Here is a 17,134-nt window from a genome sequence, read left to right as displayed (position 1 = left end):
TCCAAGGACATATAATATGGTGAGGTTGGACAAAAGTAATAAAGATAGCATGGTTTTACCCGCGCTAAGTAAAACGGGCTTAGGCGTTGAAGCAATTAGTTCCTTGAAAGAAAAGTCCCTGGATGAAGCAGGCGCCGCCGACGGTAGAGTTGCATGGCTATGAATTCGCTGAAGAGGGCAACTCTGCATTTGCAGTTTTATTTCCTTGATCTTGCCACAGACGATTATGCGTTTCCTTGTGGTTGTCAGACAGGTAGCTTCCATTGTCATACTTAGTACAGGACAAAAGTTACCGCAATGCGCAAGCTCCATCCCAGTTTCATTGAAAATGACCTGATGGTTGGGCGGATGAATTTGTTCACGTTAAGCTGCTGAGGATATCTTGTGCGAAGTAATATTACTTATGTTATGCCTTCTTTTAAACTCATTCTGGGCAGCAAAGTGTACGCGTTTATGCATTATTGATACTGGTTAGTGAAGATCTAAAATATATATTTCAGAGCTTTGAACCAGTAATGTAAAGTGTTGACGAGATAAAGATGATGACTATAAAAAAATATGAGTTGGGAATAATCTTTCCTATGGAACGAGTGGGGCGAGTAATGCGCTCTCACCCGTGCTCCCTGCCTTCCTTTGGTCTATTATCAATAAAGTGGTCAGCATGTGCACCAGCACAGCCCTCGTTCTTAAACCTAGGCCATACGACCTCCCTCTATTCTATGGCACAACTCTGAGCATGCGACGCACTGAATAGGACGTAGTTGAAACTGCGCAACGTTCACCAAAAAGCAGGCTGTTTCTTGTCGAGTCTGCTTCCAATTCAGTTTATACGTGTAAAGAGGCTTTTCCACAGCATATGTGCCTATAAGGTGAAGCCGGCACTCTGAATTGTCGGAGGTTTCATGTTTAAGCATCTCCTTTCTGCTGTAACAGCCGTTCATTATGACATGCGTATGTAGAAATTTACGCGCTTTTATTGTACTACCAGTCGAACAACGAAAACATCAGTTTATCTCCAATGTACAAAGTAGATGTGCAGAAGTTTTAATACCTCTTCGATCTTCGCCATATGATACGCTCCAGCCTTGCACATCTAGCATACTGCTTATAACTTTACGTGTTGTTCGTGGAGTCCTTGTACGTGCAATATACGCATAAAAATGTATGAGTAATACTGTAGGGTGAGGTAAATTATCATTTCAATAAAAACCAGCAATTAATAACTGATGAAAAGATGCACATTTCTCATCTCGAACTACCACAAATCTTTCTCATAACATCGATCCGCTGCTTTGCTTTAGCAAGGATGCGACCGGCTGATATAAAACAAAAACTAGAAGACGCTCATCATCGACACTCCTAATAATCACCAAACCTCTCGCCGCTGCTGGAGATTGCGAATGGCGGTGCATGTAGCAAAATAAAGAGAAGCAGGCATTTATGAGCGCGACAACTCCACGCCATGGCATATCGAGCTGGTGTGTGCGAGGCGAGAATGGGAAGAGATGAATAAAGAAGCAAAGGACCCGTCGAAGCACGAAGACAAAGTGAGAGGCCCTCTGAAAATAGCGCTTGCTTATCACGGTTCGAATCACCTTTTGCCCGTAGGGAAGGGGCTCGCAAAGAAGAGGAGGATAGTAAAAAGAAAGATAAAATATGCAGAAAACACAGCCGCTCCATTCTTTTCTTTCTCTCCACTCAATAGCGCATCTTGCGTGCTTCGCACCTCTTCCGATGACCTGCCGTTCTCTCCTGTGAACACCCCCTTTCCCCGCCCGCTCCCTTACCTAGGGCATGCAGTGCCGTAGTTCCTACGGTTCCGGCTCGGAGGAGAAAAACCTCCGAGATAGATGAGTCGCAGCAGGCTCCTCGCCCAGAAGCATTCTATATCTCTTTGCTCCTGCTCTGCTGTCAGTCGATTTCTCGTCCGCAGAAGGAAAAGGCGAAAACTGTGCGTTCACTTTTACAGACTTGGTTTCTTGTTTCGCCGTTTACACTTTCTTCCTCTCCCATCCTGGAGCGCTTTCCTTGGGATGCCGCATTGGGCGCCGGTATTTTAGGCCATACTGGCGCGATAAGAAGGGCTATCAGGCCTGTTTCCAAACCGCGCTACACGTATTTTTTCCTACTTGTTCGTTAAATTTCTGCACTTTCGCTCCCCACGTTCAGCTTTTCTTTTACATGACTTCCATTTCCATTTCGTCTTGTCAGATTTCAGCATTGTACTTTTTATTTTTGCTTTACTTTGCCAGAGACCTTAAATATGCCACAAAAAAAAGCATAAAGATTGGCCACGTTGTACTGTTCTTTATCTGTTCTATTGTGTCATATATCTGATGGGATGGCGTAGGTCAAATAATTACAGCTCAGGCATACTTAACTATAAATGCGCCTCAGATTTCTCTGGGTACGTCGTCACAAAGCTTCATTCCAATGTGACCATGACGACAGCGAAAAAGTAGATATATATGAAACAGAATGAAATCTCTTTCGAAGGGTAAATGCGTTCTGTTTTCCTGATATCCGCTGAAATAAGAAGAAGAGTTGTGCGAACCAATGTTTAACGCCTCACAGTAAGATTTTGATTTTAGCATGCCCTCTTAAAATGGACAATTTGCTTCTAAAGACTTAACCCTCAGTGCTATGTTGCAAACTTTTGTTACCTTAGATGTGAAAAATATTGGTCATTTAAAATTGCTATTTATTTGAGTACTTTGACAATGAGAAAAAAAGAAGATTTCTTCCTAATTAGTTCTAATGTGCCTAGTTACATCGTACATGTTATTGCGGTAAAGTTTGCAAGCGACTAATAGACACAAAGGACTAGCAGGTAAGCACTGGTTGTGTTTTTTGGATTGACGCATACGTCTTAAACGGCAGTGTATTAACCTGTTAAAGAAATTTGATCAAGATAGTGACAGAACATTTTAATAAAGATAATAATTATCAAGAGCTAGACAGTCGGTGTCTCTAATCTAGGACTCCACTGGCGGCATCCGACTTGCAGACAAGCTGGATGATTAAGACTTGCTGCATTGCTGCCTTCCATTGCTAATGCGTCTGGTGTGGCACTAATAATGTTTTGTCAGCTTTGTCCTGACATTCCCAAGAGGTATCGTACAGTATGGGGCTTGCTGTGCATCATGAACAGTAACTTGGATATTTTGTTGGACTGATCTTCTTTAACACGCGAAGATCAAGAAATGTGCTGGTCTGTATTTTCCTCCTGATGAAAACTCGCTGACTCGAAAGCCTTACCAATCCGAAGGTTGCGCGGATGACCATGTCTATTGTGATATGAACGATAGAGGAGGGTAAAGCTACTGAACCGGCAATAACTTTGTGTGTGTGTGTGTGTGTGTGTGTGTGTGTGTGTGTGTGTGTGTGTGTGTGTGTGTGTGTGTGTGTGTGTGTGTGTGTGTGTGTGTGTGTGTGTGTGTGTGTGTGTGTGTGTGTGTGTGTGTGTGTGTGTGTGTGTGTGTGTGTGTGTGTGTGTGTGTGTGTGTGTGTGTGTGTGTGTGTGTGTGTGTGTGTGTGTGTGTGTGTGTGTGTGTGTGTGTGTGTGTGTGTGTGTGTGTGTGTGTGTGTGTGTGTGTGTGTGTGTGTGTGTGTGTGTGTGTGTGTGTGTGTGTGTGTGTGTGTGTGTGTGTGTGTGTGTGTGTGTGTGTGTGTGTGTGTGTGTGTGTGTGTGTGTGTGTGTGTGTGTGTGTGTGTGTGTGTGTGTGTGTGTGTGTGTGTGTGTGTGTGTGTGTGTGTGTGTGTGTGTGTGTGTGTGTGTGTGTGTGTGTGTGTGTGTGTGTGTGTGTGTGTGTGTGTGTGTGTGTGTGTGTGTGTGTGTGTGTGTGTGTGTGTGTGTGTGTGTGTGTGTGTGTGTGTGTGTGTGTGTGTGTGTGTGTGTGTGTGTGTGTGTGTGTGTGTGTGTGTGTGTGTGTGTGTGTGTGTGTGTGTGTGTGTGTGTGTGTGTGTGTGTGTGTGTGTGTGTGTGTGTGTGTGTGTGTGTGTGTGTGTGTGTGTGTGTGTGTGTGTGTGTGTGTGTGTGTGTGTGTGTGTGTGTGTGTGTGTGTGTGTGTGTGTGTGTGTGTGTGTGTGTGTGTGTGTGTGTGTGTGTGTGTGTGTGTGTGTGTGTGTGTGTGTGTGTGTGTGTGTGTGTGTGTGTGTGTGTGTGTGTGTGTGTGTGTGTGTGTGTGTGTGTGTGTGTGTGTGTGTGTGTGTGTGTGTGTGTGTGTGTGTGTGTGTGTGTGTGTGTGTGTGTGTGTGTGTGTGTGTGTGTGTGTGTGTGTGTGCGCGTGTGCGTGTGCGTGTGCGTGTGTGTGTTTCTCATTGAAATTTCGACTTCTTCCTGCCATGATGCCTGCAGTTACAAAGAAAAATAATACTATTATTAAAACTGCATGGAAAATGATTAGCATTAAAAATACCCCTTATAATTTTCTTTTTACATATTCCTTTATGTCCTGAGGTATTGAACAATGTTATTAAAGAAGAATTATAGAAGGAAGAATAAATAAAACGACGTGAAAATTAGAGCGTATCATGCGCATTATATTCTGAAATCTTTGCCTCCAATGCCGGACAATATTTCAGTACAGCTGTCTTTCGTGTTGTTGCTAGTGACAAAGATGACGAGAAAGATGAAACTGTATATATTTTATTGCCGGCTTTCATGAACTATAGGCGGTACTGCAGTTGAGCGGTTATTGAAACTGTAAGAAAAACTCTATCTATGGTCAACCTTAGCGCAATAACAAGTTTCCTGTATTTGACGATTGTTTTATGTTTCACTGAATGTGACGGCATAGTATTGGCTAAACTGTTTGCATCAGTCGGAATAAAACAGTGAACCGATGACAAACTGTTATCGACTGCCTGTGACTGCTATCAACCCTCTTGATAATCGAACCGCACATGATCGCTGCCCGTCTTCAAGTCGTTTTTGAGATATGAAAATCGCCAGCGCTGATGCTTCTTCGATTAGGGAAACGCAACGCATAAAAATGTTAGCACGTCTACGTTTGATTATTGCACAACTGCAGGAATAAAATGTGTGTAACCCTGTAGATACGGTTAAAATCTAGTTTGCCCTGCAGAGAACTGCTCTAGGATATTGAGGCAAGCCTGTTCACGTCTGTTGCGTTACGAAGGATACTCGATACAATGAATTCGAGCTGTGCTTCAGAACCACGACAACATGAGTAATAGAGGCGGGCTTCTAATCCTCATTTAGGGCACTGATATGATCCTCAGTCAGAACTGGCATGGTCTTAGTGATTGTTTTCCGATTGAAAAAGGAGTGAGGCAAGGCTGCATACTGTCGCCCTGCCTATTTAACCTACATGCAGAGTGCATCAGAAGGAAGGCCGGTCTGGACGAGTCTTCAGCTGGAGTGAAGGTTGCTGGAAAACGTATCAACAACCTTAGATATGCGGATGATACCACGTTAATGGCAGAAAGTGAAGTGGAACTCAAGAGACTTCTGATGCGCGTACAAGAAGAGAGTGAGAAGTTTGGGCTTAACGTGAACATTAAAAAGACAAAGATCATGGCGTCTTGCCCTATCAAGTCCTGGAGCATCAATCGACAAGAAGTGGAAGCTGTGACAGATTTTCTCTTCTTGGGCTCCAAGGTTACCTCGGAAGGAGACTGCAGCCATGAAATTAGGAGACGCCTGCTTCTGGGAAAGAGAGCAATGGTTAGCCTTGACCGCCTAGTAAAGAGCAGAGACATTAGTCTGCCAATCAAGATCCGTATAACTCGTGCTATTGTCTTTCCAGTTGTGATGTATGGATGCGAGAGCTGGACTGTGAAAAAGGCTGACCGCCGAAGAATTGACGCGTTTGAATTGTGGTGCTGGCGAAGACTCTTGAGAGTTCCTTGGACTGCCAGAAGATTAAACCAGCCGATATTGTCGACCATAAACCCTGACTGCTCATTGGAGGGTCAAATTCTAAAGTTAAAGCTCAGCTACTTTGGTCATCTGATGAGAAGAGAGGAGTCGCTGGAGAAAGATTTGATGTTAGGAAAGGTTGAGGGTCGCCGGAGAAGGGGTAGGCAGTGAACGCGATGGTTAGATGGCATCTTCGAGGCACTGCAGATGAAGTTATGTGATGTTAGGAAGATAGTGAGAGACCGGAAAGCTTGGCGTTTCATGGTCCATAGGGCCACGAACAGTCGGACACGACTGAACGACTGAACTGAACTGAACTGAACTTATGATCATCGGAGCCGAACAGAAATGTTGTTTGTCTCGCTGGTGATCATAAGAGCTGCGACACGAGCTAGCGAAGTGGTGACCGGGAAGACGGTTTTCACAACAGATACTAATATGGCCAAGCCTCTCCCCCTTATCGCCTTCCCCCTCGGACCACTATGTTGAGCCAGACTGCCTACTATTTGTGTCAAAATTGTGGCGCAACCATTCCTCGCATGGCGTTTAGTGCGGGGACATACCATTTCACTTCGCGTTTAGCATCCTTCTGCTAGTCAGGTTAGAAGGTAGTTTGCGAAAGACATCCGAACCGAAGACATATGTACCTCCAGTTGAATACCATGCAATAAAGACCTGTAGCATTTTTCAAACTTTGTTCCAGTTTCTTAACGCTAAAACGCCAAGCAAATTGATGTCGGACCATGCCGAGTTAAATATGTGCTACTTTTTCAGCAGCTGTTAATAAAAACCCCAAGCTGGAAACGGATGAAGTGCAAGTCACCAGTCAGGTCTAGCACGTTAGTGCAGCCCATTCCGAACAGTTGAATAAGCCTGCTAAACCACTGTAATTTTCTTTGCTCGCCGGCTCCTTCATCAGCTGCGCTCGTCTCTCGTCCCTTCATTCTCTTCAGTCTGATGTTTTATTTTAAAAAAAGAAACAAATGTTTTGAATAAACAAGTACATATTTCGCAACTTTAGTTTCAAGGAGGTGTAAGGTTCAATAGAAGCTGCAGTTACAACTATTAGTCGCGATAGAAATTCAAGCCTTTAGACCGAAAGAAAACAAAACTTTAACGAGATAAAGGTCTCACTTGGAAGAAAAACACTGTTCCCATAACATTCCGCGAACACACGACCATAAAATTTATGCTGTTCCTGGCTTGCGGCTTGCTAATGCCCAGTTTCTGCGCCCAGAGCTGCTATCTTTTTTCAGGCTTGTAGGAGGGAAGCAGCACTGGAATGAAGCTCTCAGTTTTCTACAACTCTCCGGGATGTCATCCTAAAATGCATGCTACGCAGCACATGGCTAGAATCTGCCGAATGAGTTTTCGGGTGACTGAATCGCGGCGCACTGTGGCGTGCATGCCGCGAACGTGGCCAATATTTTCACAAGAAAAATTTGGCAAAGCCGAGTGAACGCCGCGATGAAGGCATTGCAAAGGAACAATGAAACGTTTCACGCGCGCCGCCTATCCTTCTTAGCCTAGTTCGTGGCACCGCCGTAGCATGAACATGATAGCTACTGCTACCACCCCGTTTCAAAGGGGATGCTCCTATATTCCATCCATTCATCCATCCATCCATCCTTCCTAAACGGGTATAACGAGACTGCCACCACTCAGGCCGTGGCCGCAGCGGGCCGCGCCACTATCGAATTCTGGTTGTAGTAAGAGAGTTACTCGCTATATCATTGAGCATCGATATAAAAGAAATGTACAATTGTACGCGTGGGAGGAATAACATTCATGATGTACGTGACAGCGACCTCAGGGATCTTTCAGAGCCCTTTTGCACGCTTTATTCGCGACTCCGCTTATCTTGGTGCTACGTGAGGGAGGTTGACAGATGATGGCGCCATCTATGAATAAGCCTGGCGCCAAGCTGTTTCCATCGATTTACAGCTTCGCTTTCTCAGCTGTAATAATATTTACATTGCGTTCACAAAATGGCCCGCACTCAGCCCCTAAAGTGAAAATCGGCAATTATAAAAAAAGCACCATTGAGGGCATCAAATATTTATACACAGATTCATTGGAAATGTTCTAAATTTTGTTATCATACAGATAAGTGGTAGTACATAGAGGTAGTGGTAGATAAGGGGGGGTAGTACAAATCGCCGGAGGTAGAAGAGTGATCCGCTGCATTCTTCACAACCTGCAGAGCACTGAAATACATGTTTTGGCTTATCACCTTTGTAAGTTCCACATTATCCTTGCGTCTATAGCGCCTCACTAGTGAAGCAGGATCGTAATCTTTCTATCATGTGCTTCGTTGCCATTTTCTTTTCTAACACGTACTACCAGTCAATATTACAAGCTCATGCCACTTACGCCAATGCTATCTTAGCTGGTCAAAAAACTCTCAATTAAATTCCAGCTTCTTCTTCAATTGGCTGTGTGTTTACCAGATCATTTTTGGTCTTTTTGGTCGCTCTTGAACACCTACGCTGAGCGCCATTTTAGCTTGGCTCGGAGGAGAGTGTGATGCTTGGTTAGCGGGAAAGCAAGCATTCTAGATCTCGCTGCGCATTACTCAATGGTTTTAAAAGTAGTCATCTAAGATACTGGGGAGCTTGTGTAGACAAAGGTAGGGTGTGTCTGTGTCTCGCATTCTCCTCGCTAACCGAGCGAGACGGAGACCAAGAGCAAGAAAGGATTACCGAGGAAGCAGAGATGGAGGCAAGTTTCCTCGATCGATGATTCTTTTCGGGACTACTATAGGAGGAAGAAGAGAATGCTGCGCCCGGCTGCATCGCGAAGCCACCAAACTTACCCCTTGTTTCGGCCGCGTCGCCTCCTAAAGAACCCAGCCTTTTTCTCCTACACCTAAGCAAGACGGCCGTACGCCGTGTCGTGCTTCCGCCTCCGCCGCCGCCGCGACATTGTTCTTTTCCGGACAGCGCCCCGATCGTACGCTGTACGGTACGTTGCCACGGTTGAGTCGCCTGTTATCGCTACAAAGTTTCTCTTTCGTGCGCTCCAAGCTCTCTTTCGCGCGCCTGCTTCCTAACCTGCCTTTCTTTGATATTGGTTGATCTCCCCTTAACCCTCCTCCCACCTTTTTGTCTTTCGCTCCTTCGTCGCTGAAAGCACTCCACCATGGCAGCGTGGCAGCCCAGAGTTGTCGTGACGCGACGTACCGTTTCGGCCGGGGTCTGGGTTGTTGTGTCGATCTGCTCCACGCGTTCGGTAGTCGCGCCATGGGAATTCCTTTGCATCTTTGTTCTTTCCTCAATAACCTCGTTCGCGCTAGACTCTCCTATGCAGGTGAGAATTTCATTTTCTTGAGACAACCTTGCTGGTAACCGGGGTGCTCGACACTTTTGTTATCCTACTCGCGTTGCTTCAAGAAAACCGCTCCTATCTCAAATTCTTATAAACAACGCAGAAGAAAAGGAAAAGGAAAGACTGCGCTTTTTTGCCTCCGTCCTTCCTGGTTGCACCTTAGGCCTTTTTTTTTTTCGATTCCGTGAACTAGCCAGAATGCATGCATTTAATTCCAAACTTAAATATTTGCCCTCAACGCGAATATTATACGGTGAATGGCATGCGTTTACAGCGGTAGCATTAATTACCAAGTACAGTATTTAGAAATAAATGACCTGCATGATCAGAACAAAACAGCCACAGTGAGAGGTTCACAAAACAAATGAAATCGTAATCCAGCGACTATCGTTTAATGAGTGCCATGATCACCTAAATTCCTCGGTTGGAACTGGAATTTAAAGCGCTGTATGCTGAGGGATGACCGTCTGCGTTCAAGTAATCCCGGAAGGCAAAGTGATGCGGAGCCGTTCACTAAACAGCGCCCCTTATACCTTGAGTTGCGTTTGCATGTAGAACAGCATGAACGATAAACTTCAATGACCATGCAAACTTCGTCCTGGACGAGCTGTCCATACTCCCAAAAGTTTTATTTTAGAATAAGTTGCGCATTGTACTTCGAAGCTTATACGGGTTGCGTATGTTTTTTTACAAATGCTTTGGGTCAAGTCGTGAGGTGGAGGTATAAGGTTGCTTCGGTCGACAATCTTTTATCGCGCGTTTCATTTTTTTTTTAAATGGCCATTTTTCCTTGGTAAACCGACCACATTCTCTTTCCATGGGGTCTCGCCATTGATTCCTAATTTACTATGCTGCATACACTGGTAGCTGTTACTTCCCTTAATCAAGTTTCTTTTTCACGACGGACTTAAGAAAACTTAGTACCACAAACCTGAACTGGAATCACCTTTGATGTCTGAAATGAAAGTGTTTTGATACCGCCTTAGAAATTCGGCAGGTACACTATGGACACCTACGTGTATGTAGGCGAAAGCTGTCTCACGCGGTCCACTGTCGCGATGGCTGCTCCTCGCTGGATCAATGAATGGATGGATAGATGGAATATAGGAGCTTCCTCTTTGAAACGGGGTGGTAGCAGTTGCTATCGCTTCCTCCTGAAGCGCGCCACCATGCGCCCAATAGCAGCGCCATATAGAATTCTAGGTGGCGCTGCCGATAGCAAGACGCCTCCGTACTCTTTCTATTTGTATCGCTTCTCAACTCATCATTCTTCTCTGACGGCGCCTACTGTGTAATGTCGTTTGGAGTTTGAAGTGATTTTGGAATTAAATACATATGCCGTCCGTTCGAATTTCTTGAGAAATCAAGCCTCGAATTTAACAAGCAATTACATGCTAATCCGGAAGTTAAATGGTATGACATTAACTGTAATAAAGCGCAGTTAACGATGGCGTAAGAGTTTTGATACGCAAAAATCGAAATTTGGCGCCAGTAAACTGTTTATTACGGCACGTTTATTAGTTCCAACGTTCGTTGACAAGAGCCACAATAACCACTACAGCTATAAAAGCAAACAACTCCAAAGGGTTCTTGTGGGGCTTTCGCGTTAGAACCACTGTTGTTGCTGTCTATCTCGAGAATCCTTCAAGCCAAACATTGCTTGTGTACTGCTGGCACGAAAGCGGAAGTGTTAAGAACCGTAGCTTTGTGAGGCTGGTTCTGCAATTCTGCATTGTTCTGCAAGGTAAATTGCAAGAACGCATTGTCGCTTGACCTTGCAGTTTTAGAGTGAAGAATTTATTCATAGATATATGGAGAAATACATTTCTTTTTCAAATGCATGAATTTAGTTAAGAAAAATAAGCAATAACTAGTCAACAGAACGTCGCCTATAGACAAGAGCAACTTCAACAGACGATTTGATTGAAAAAGGTCAAAACAAATTGCAGCCTTACTTACCTTACAGCAACCTTGGCTCGAGAACTAGCTTTAGCCCTCTAGATGGTTCTTAGGCAGAAATATACCATAACAGCTATTGATAAATGCGCATGTTCTACTGGGTTTGGTGTACGCAATGAAGCAACCGGCTTGACTTCTGTCGGCAATTGATTCTGCAGGGATCATTTACTGCAGAGACAAACTGAGGAAGACGCTTCCCGTACAGCTACCGTCGCCGCAACATAGAGATGACGGCGTATTGATCTGGCGCGGGCCAAAAATACAGGCGCTATAGTCGCACCTGAAGCAGTTTACTAAGGCTTTCTTCACAAGATATTAGTTTAAGGCAACAGCTGTGGCAGCTAGCCCTGCGGCTGACAAGTTACGCTGAGTAGAGTGCATAAGGGCTAGTTATTGCAGTTTTTTTTTTATGTTGGAATTAATATTCCGAAACAACACAGGAGTCGTGACTGAAACTATCGAAGGGGGTTCCTAGTTGCCTGGGGTTAACGAAACCTTCGAAGAAAGTTTCCAGTTGCCTGGGGTTAACCTGCGCGGCCACTGCACAGCAAAGGGAGTCTGTATTTCGCTTCGGTTCAAATGCTGCCATCTAGGGCACGATCGAAACAGTTGCCTTGGGGCTAGTCGGTGAAATTCGCTGCAGATCAGCTCCTGCGGCAGATGGTTCCACATTGCCGTTTAAGCAAAACTGTACATGCTAAGATATATAAATACCCCTTAGTGTTAAGCGCTCCGAATTTTTTTCGTACGCCATGGACGTGCCAAACGTCTTAAAAGGAAGACAAGCTATAACAATAAATATTACAATGAATAAGTAACGTTCTGCCAGGTGAATGCAATCTTACCCTCGCCCTTACAGCCAGTAGCTGACAAACATGTCCACTTTCTTATTAATGTTACGCTGAGTTGCACAGGTTTTCTCTAAACTTAAAATTATACCCCAAACCCAACCCTGATTTCGATTTTCACCTTTTTAAATTTTTGCCTTATACTGTTCATTGAAAAAGACTAACTGAGAATATGAAATCTCCTTATGCAGCCATAGAAATACAGTATTATTCTCAGCACATTATTTAGAGCTCCCTATTAAAGTTTCCAGGGCGATCAAGAAAAGCTGTTTTTTGAATTTCCGCTGTTTTCACTTTAACCTTTATTGTCTCATTCTCGCTTGCATATGTGTAGAAATGAACCTGCTCGTTTCTTGTGAGGTGCTTTCTGTGAATATTTCAGAAAACAGACTCCCTTAGGGCAGTTTAGATTTAGAATTCTCCCCCCTGCAAAAAACAAAACAAAAAAAAAACAAAAAAACAACTGTGCTTTTTAAAAAGACTTCGCGATCCCGCCTTTTTAGTTTCGTCTGTTACTTGGCTTCCCCTTCGTTCTTTTGAACTTCGGTCTTTTAGCCTCTCTCAACAACTATAAAGGGCTCTTATCGCCAGAATAGAGCCTGAAAAACACCGCGCAAAAAGCCGCCTCAGTGCAAGCCAAGCAGTGCACCACTTCATTCTGCATACTTGCACGCCAGGTGGCTACCTGTCGGTAATAGCTAGGCTGAGAATCGGGGTTATTCTTCCGAGCTTGAAAGGTATGTACGGCAACGTGAGGTGTCTTTCATGATCGCGTGTGGGAGTTCTCAGCACCAATCCGCCGCTGGTCAAAACAGCTTAAACAGAAATGGTGAGCTGAGAAGTCTCAATGCCATTGAAAAAAAAAGTATATATATATTGTCACGACTGAAGTCCGAGGGAGCCGTGAAAGTACCACGTAGCCAAGGACCCGAGAATGAGGTCGGCTTGTCGTTTCGAACACAGAGTCACAGCGTCCAGCACCAGCGCGCCGCTCGTGCCAACCACCGCTTCGTTGTCGTCGGCCCCAAACACGGCTGTCGCGCGGCGCTAGGCACGTGGCATTATTCCCCCCCGTGAAAGAAAACATCGTCCCGATGACAAGGTGATAGGAGAAAAAAAATTAGGCGTGAGGTGAACTGTACAATAACGCAAGGTTTCACTTGCAGGGAACGCTCAGTCACGCGAAAAATACGGCTTTAAGCGCACCACATGCACAATTTCAGGCCGCTGGCGTCGAACACCGACGGTCACAGTTCCATCTGGAACGACTTCATAATTAACGTTGTTTAAGCGGCGCAAGACTTTATAGGGTCCGAAATAGCGGTGGAGTAGTTTCTCGCTCAAGCCTTTGTGACGCACGGGGGTCCACACCCACACTTGGTCACCTGGTTCGTAGTGGGCCTCCCTGTGCCGAAGGTTATAGTGTCGCGCGTCGGTGGCATGCTGCTCCTTGATGTGTAAGCGGGCCAGCTGACGGGCTTGCTCGGCCTGTTCCGCGAAATGGGCGGCGTCGGGTTCGACCGCTTCTTCCAAGCACGGGAGCATCGCGTCCAACATCGTGCGGGCCTCTCTGCCATATACGAGACGGAACGGCGTAAACTTCGTGGTTTCCTGCGGCGCCGTATTGTAGGCGAAGGTGACATACGGCAGGATCTCGTCCCACATTTTATGCTCAACGTCGATGTACATTGAGATCATGTCCGCCAAAGTTTTGTTTAGTCGTTCCGTTAATCCATTTGTCTGAGGGTGATACGCTGTTGTTGTGCGATGCTCGGTATGGCTGAGAGTTAAGGTGTCCCGCAGTAGCCGAGCTGTAAACGCCTTTCCTCGGTCAGTAATGATGGTCGACGGTGCACCGTGTCTGAGCACAATGTCGTTCATAAAGAATCGAGCAACTTCGCCGGCAGTACCTCGGGCAAGGGCCTTCGTTTCAGCGTAGCGTGTTAAGTAGTCTGTGGCGACTACAATCCACTTGTGTCCGTTCGAGGATAAAGGAAATGGGCCTAAAAGGTCCATGCCCACTTGTTCGAAGGGTGTGAGGGGCGGTTCTATAGATTGTAACATACCGGATGGCTTGAGCGTGGGTTTTTTTCGTCGCTGGCATTGTCGACAGGTCTGTACGTAACGTCTAACGCTCGGAGAAAGATGTGGCCAGTAGTAGTTCTGCCGGACTCGGTTTAGGGTGCGTGTAAAGCCAAGATGCCCTGAAGTTGGTTCGTCGTGGCAGGCCAGGAGGATTTCGTGCCTTAGATCAGCTGGTATGACTAGCAGGTATGTTTTCGCACTCGACGTAGAATTCTTCTTATAAAGCACCCCATTGCGGAGGCAATACGACGACAACCCCCGAGCAAGGTACCGGGGTATTGTAGGATGCCCACCTTCAAGATGGTCAATAATCAGTCGCAGCTCGCCGTCGGCACGCTGTCTGGAGGCGAGATCGGACGTAGTGACTGCTCCGAGGAAGCTATCGTCGTCGGTGGCATCTGACGAAGGAGGGCCGACGGGCGCGCGGGACAGGCTATCGGCATCGGTGTGCTTCCGGCCAGACTTATAAATAACATCGAAATCGAACTCCTGTAGGCGCAATGCCCAACGTGCTAAGCGGCCACAAGGATCCTTTAAGTTTTTCAGCCAACACAACGAGTGATGGTCAGTGATGACGCGAAACGGTCGGCCATAAAGGTACGGGCGGAACTTGGCAGCGGCCCATACTACCGCCAAACATTCTTTTTCAGTGGTGGAATAGTTACACTCAGCACGGGAAAGTGCACGGCTGGCGTAGGCAATTACTTTCTCGACCCCGTCTTGGTGCTGAACTAGAACGGCACCAAGGCCGACGTTGCTCGCATCCGTGTGTAATTCTGTGTCGGCATCATCGTCGAAATGTGCCAGGATCGGGGGTGACTGGAGCCGGCGTCGTAACTCGTCGAAAGCCATCTGCTGCTCGGCGCCCCAGGAAAATGATGCGTCATCTCGAGTCAGGAGAGTCAGAGGGCTGGCCATCTGTGCAAAGTTTTTGATAAAGCGACGATAATAGGAGCACAGCCCCAAAAACCGTCGGACTGCTTTTTTATGGGCGGGGACAGGAAAGGCAGCAACGGCGGCAAGTTTCTCAGGGTCAGCTCGGATGCCATCAGCACTCACGATGTGCCCAAGAAACTTCAATTCGGTGAACCCGAAGTGGCACTTTTGAGGCTTGAGAGAAAGGTTGGCAGACCGGACAGCTTCGAGAACAGTTCTCAGGCGGCGTAGGTGTTCCGTGAACGTCGCTGAAAAAATTATCACGTCGTCGAGATAAACAAGGCATGTCTGCCACTTAAGACCTGTGAGCACAGTGTCCATCATCCGCTGGAAGGTGGCAGGAGCACAGCAGAGCCCGAATGGGAGGACGCGGAATTCATAGAGCCCATCTGGTGTTACGAAGGCAGTTTTTTCACGGTCCCTCTCATCAACTTCAATTTGCCAATAACCACTCCTGAGGTCAATGGAGGAGAAGTACTTGGCTCGGCGAAGTCGGTCGAGAGAGTCATCAATCCGTGGTAGCGGATAGACGTCCTTCTTTGTCATACTGTTCAGTTTCCGATAGTCAACGCAGAAACGAAGTGTTCCGTCTTTCTTTTTAACGAGGACTACAGGCGAGGACCATGGGCTGTTTGAAGGTTGAATGACGCCATCGGCGAGCATCTCCTTGACTTGCTGTTGGATAGCTTCTCTCTCCCGAGGAGACACACGATAGGGCTGCTGATGGATGGGTCGAGTGCCTTCATGCGTGATAATCCGGTGTTTAATGACCGACGTTTGCTGCACCTTAGATGAAGACGTGAAGCACACACGAAACTCCAGCAATAGATCTTGAAGTTGCCTCTTTTCAACGGAGGAAAGGCTAGAATTGATGTCGACAGCGTGTACGGCATCATCCGGTTCAGTGCTAGGCGTAGCTTCCTCTGAAGCAAAACATTCGGCGACTTCGTGCAGATGGTCGACGTAAGCAATGACAGTGCCACGGAACAGGTGTCGATGTTCATTGGAGAAATTGGTGACAAGTACCTCCGTCTCTCTTCCACGAAGGAAACAAAGACCTCTTGCCACAGAAACTCCCAAGGCGAGTGAGAGGGAGACATTAGGCTCAACAACCCGGAGGCCGTGATGTGGCTCGTCACAAGTAACTCTGGCGAGGATGCTGGCGCGTGGTGGCACTGTGAGGCTATCATCGGCGACTCGCAGCGTGGAGTGGGACCCGCGGTACTCATGCTTTTCAGTGGCCAGTTTGGCGGAAAACGTCACCAAGCGGTTCGGTAGATCTATAGTGGCACCGTGCTCACGAAGGAAGTCGATGCCAAGAATAACATCACGAGAGCATTCGCGTAGAACGAGAAAAGTCGCAACAAAGGTGCAGCCTCTCACCGTAACCCGGGCTGTACACATACCCAGTGGTGCAACCACATGTCCGCCTGCCGTACGTATGTCTGGTCCGTTCCATGGCGTCATCACCTTTTTCAGTGTCCTTGTAAGCCGCCCACTAAGGATAGAATAATCGGCTCCCGTATCAACTAAAGCGCTGACCTCCTTCGTGTCGACGATAATAGGGATGTCCAGGGAGACCCGGCCAAGACCAGGGCCTGTCGACGTCGGTTCGGAGTGAAGTGAACGGTGTGGTGGCGGAAGGCCGGCGGTGACTTCGGAAGGCCGGCCACGTAGAGAATGTGGCCTCGCGGTTCTCGAACCATGTCCGAGCAGCGTCTTCAAGGCTGAAGTAGACGTTCCGCATTTTCGCAGCGTCGTCCCAGCCGTTAAACGTCGCGACCCTTTCATAGTGAGCTAGCCAGTCCTCGGCGTCTTCAAACTGCTCACCGTGAAATGGTTTAGGGGTACGTGGGGTCTGAAGGATGAGACAGGACGAAGGAGTGGAAGGGACAGTCATGGTACGAGCGGGCGGTGTCGTTGCCACAGCCAGAGTCTCTTCGTCAAGAGGGAAGGCCTCGGGGGACAAGCCTCGGAGCCGTCGGCTGGTACGATGAACCGGAGTGGTCACGAGAGGCGGCCGCGTAGGGTCGTCCGCAGGAGAAGGGATCATCGATCGCACCTCCACCAGTGTCACGACTGAAGTCCGAGGGAG

General features: G+C 46.9%; 1 protein-coding gene across 1 annotated transcript in view; it reads right to left on the bottom strand.

Moving 5' to 3' along the window:
• Positions 1-3,285, bottom strand: part of LOC146185849 (cell surface glycoprotein MUC18-like) — a 77,530-nt gene extending 74,245 nt beyond the window's left edge. The window contains exon 1 of the mRNA XM_084607935.1: positions 3,259-3,285. Within this exon, the coding sequence (XP_084464061.1) occupies positions 3,259-3,285 (27 nt within the window). The remainder of the gene's footprint in view (positions 1-3,258) is intronic.
• Between the last annotated feature and the right edge of the window lie 13,849 nt (positions 3,286-17,134).

This window comes from Amblyomma maculatum, chromosome 6, assembly GCF_055883805.1.
Source record: "Amblyomma maculatum isolate TAMU_Amacu chromosome 6, ASM5588380v1, whole genome shotgun sequence".
Lineage (NCBI taxonomy): Eukaryota > Metazoa > Arthropoda > Arachnida > Ixodida > Ixodidae > Amblyomma > Amblyomma maculatum.
Note: the sequence above shows the minus strand (reverse complement) of the source record. Positions and strands in the feature narration are given on the sequence as shown.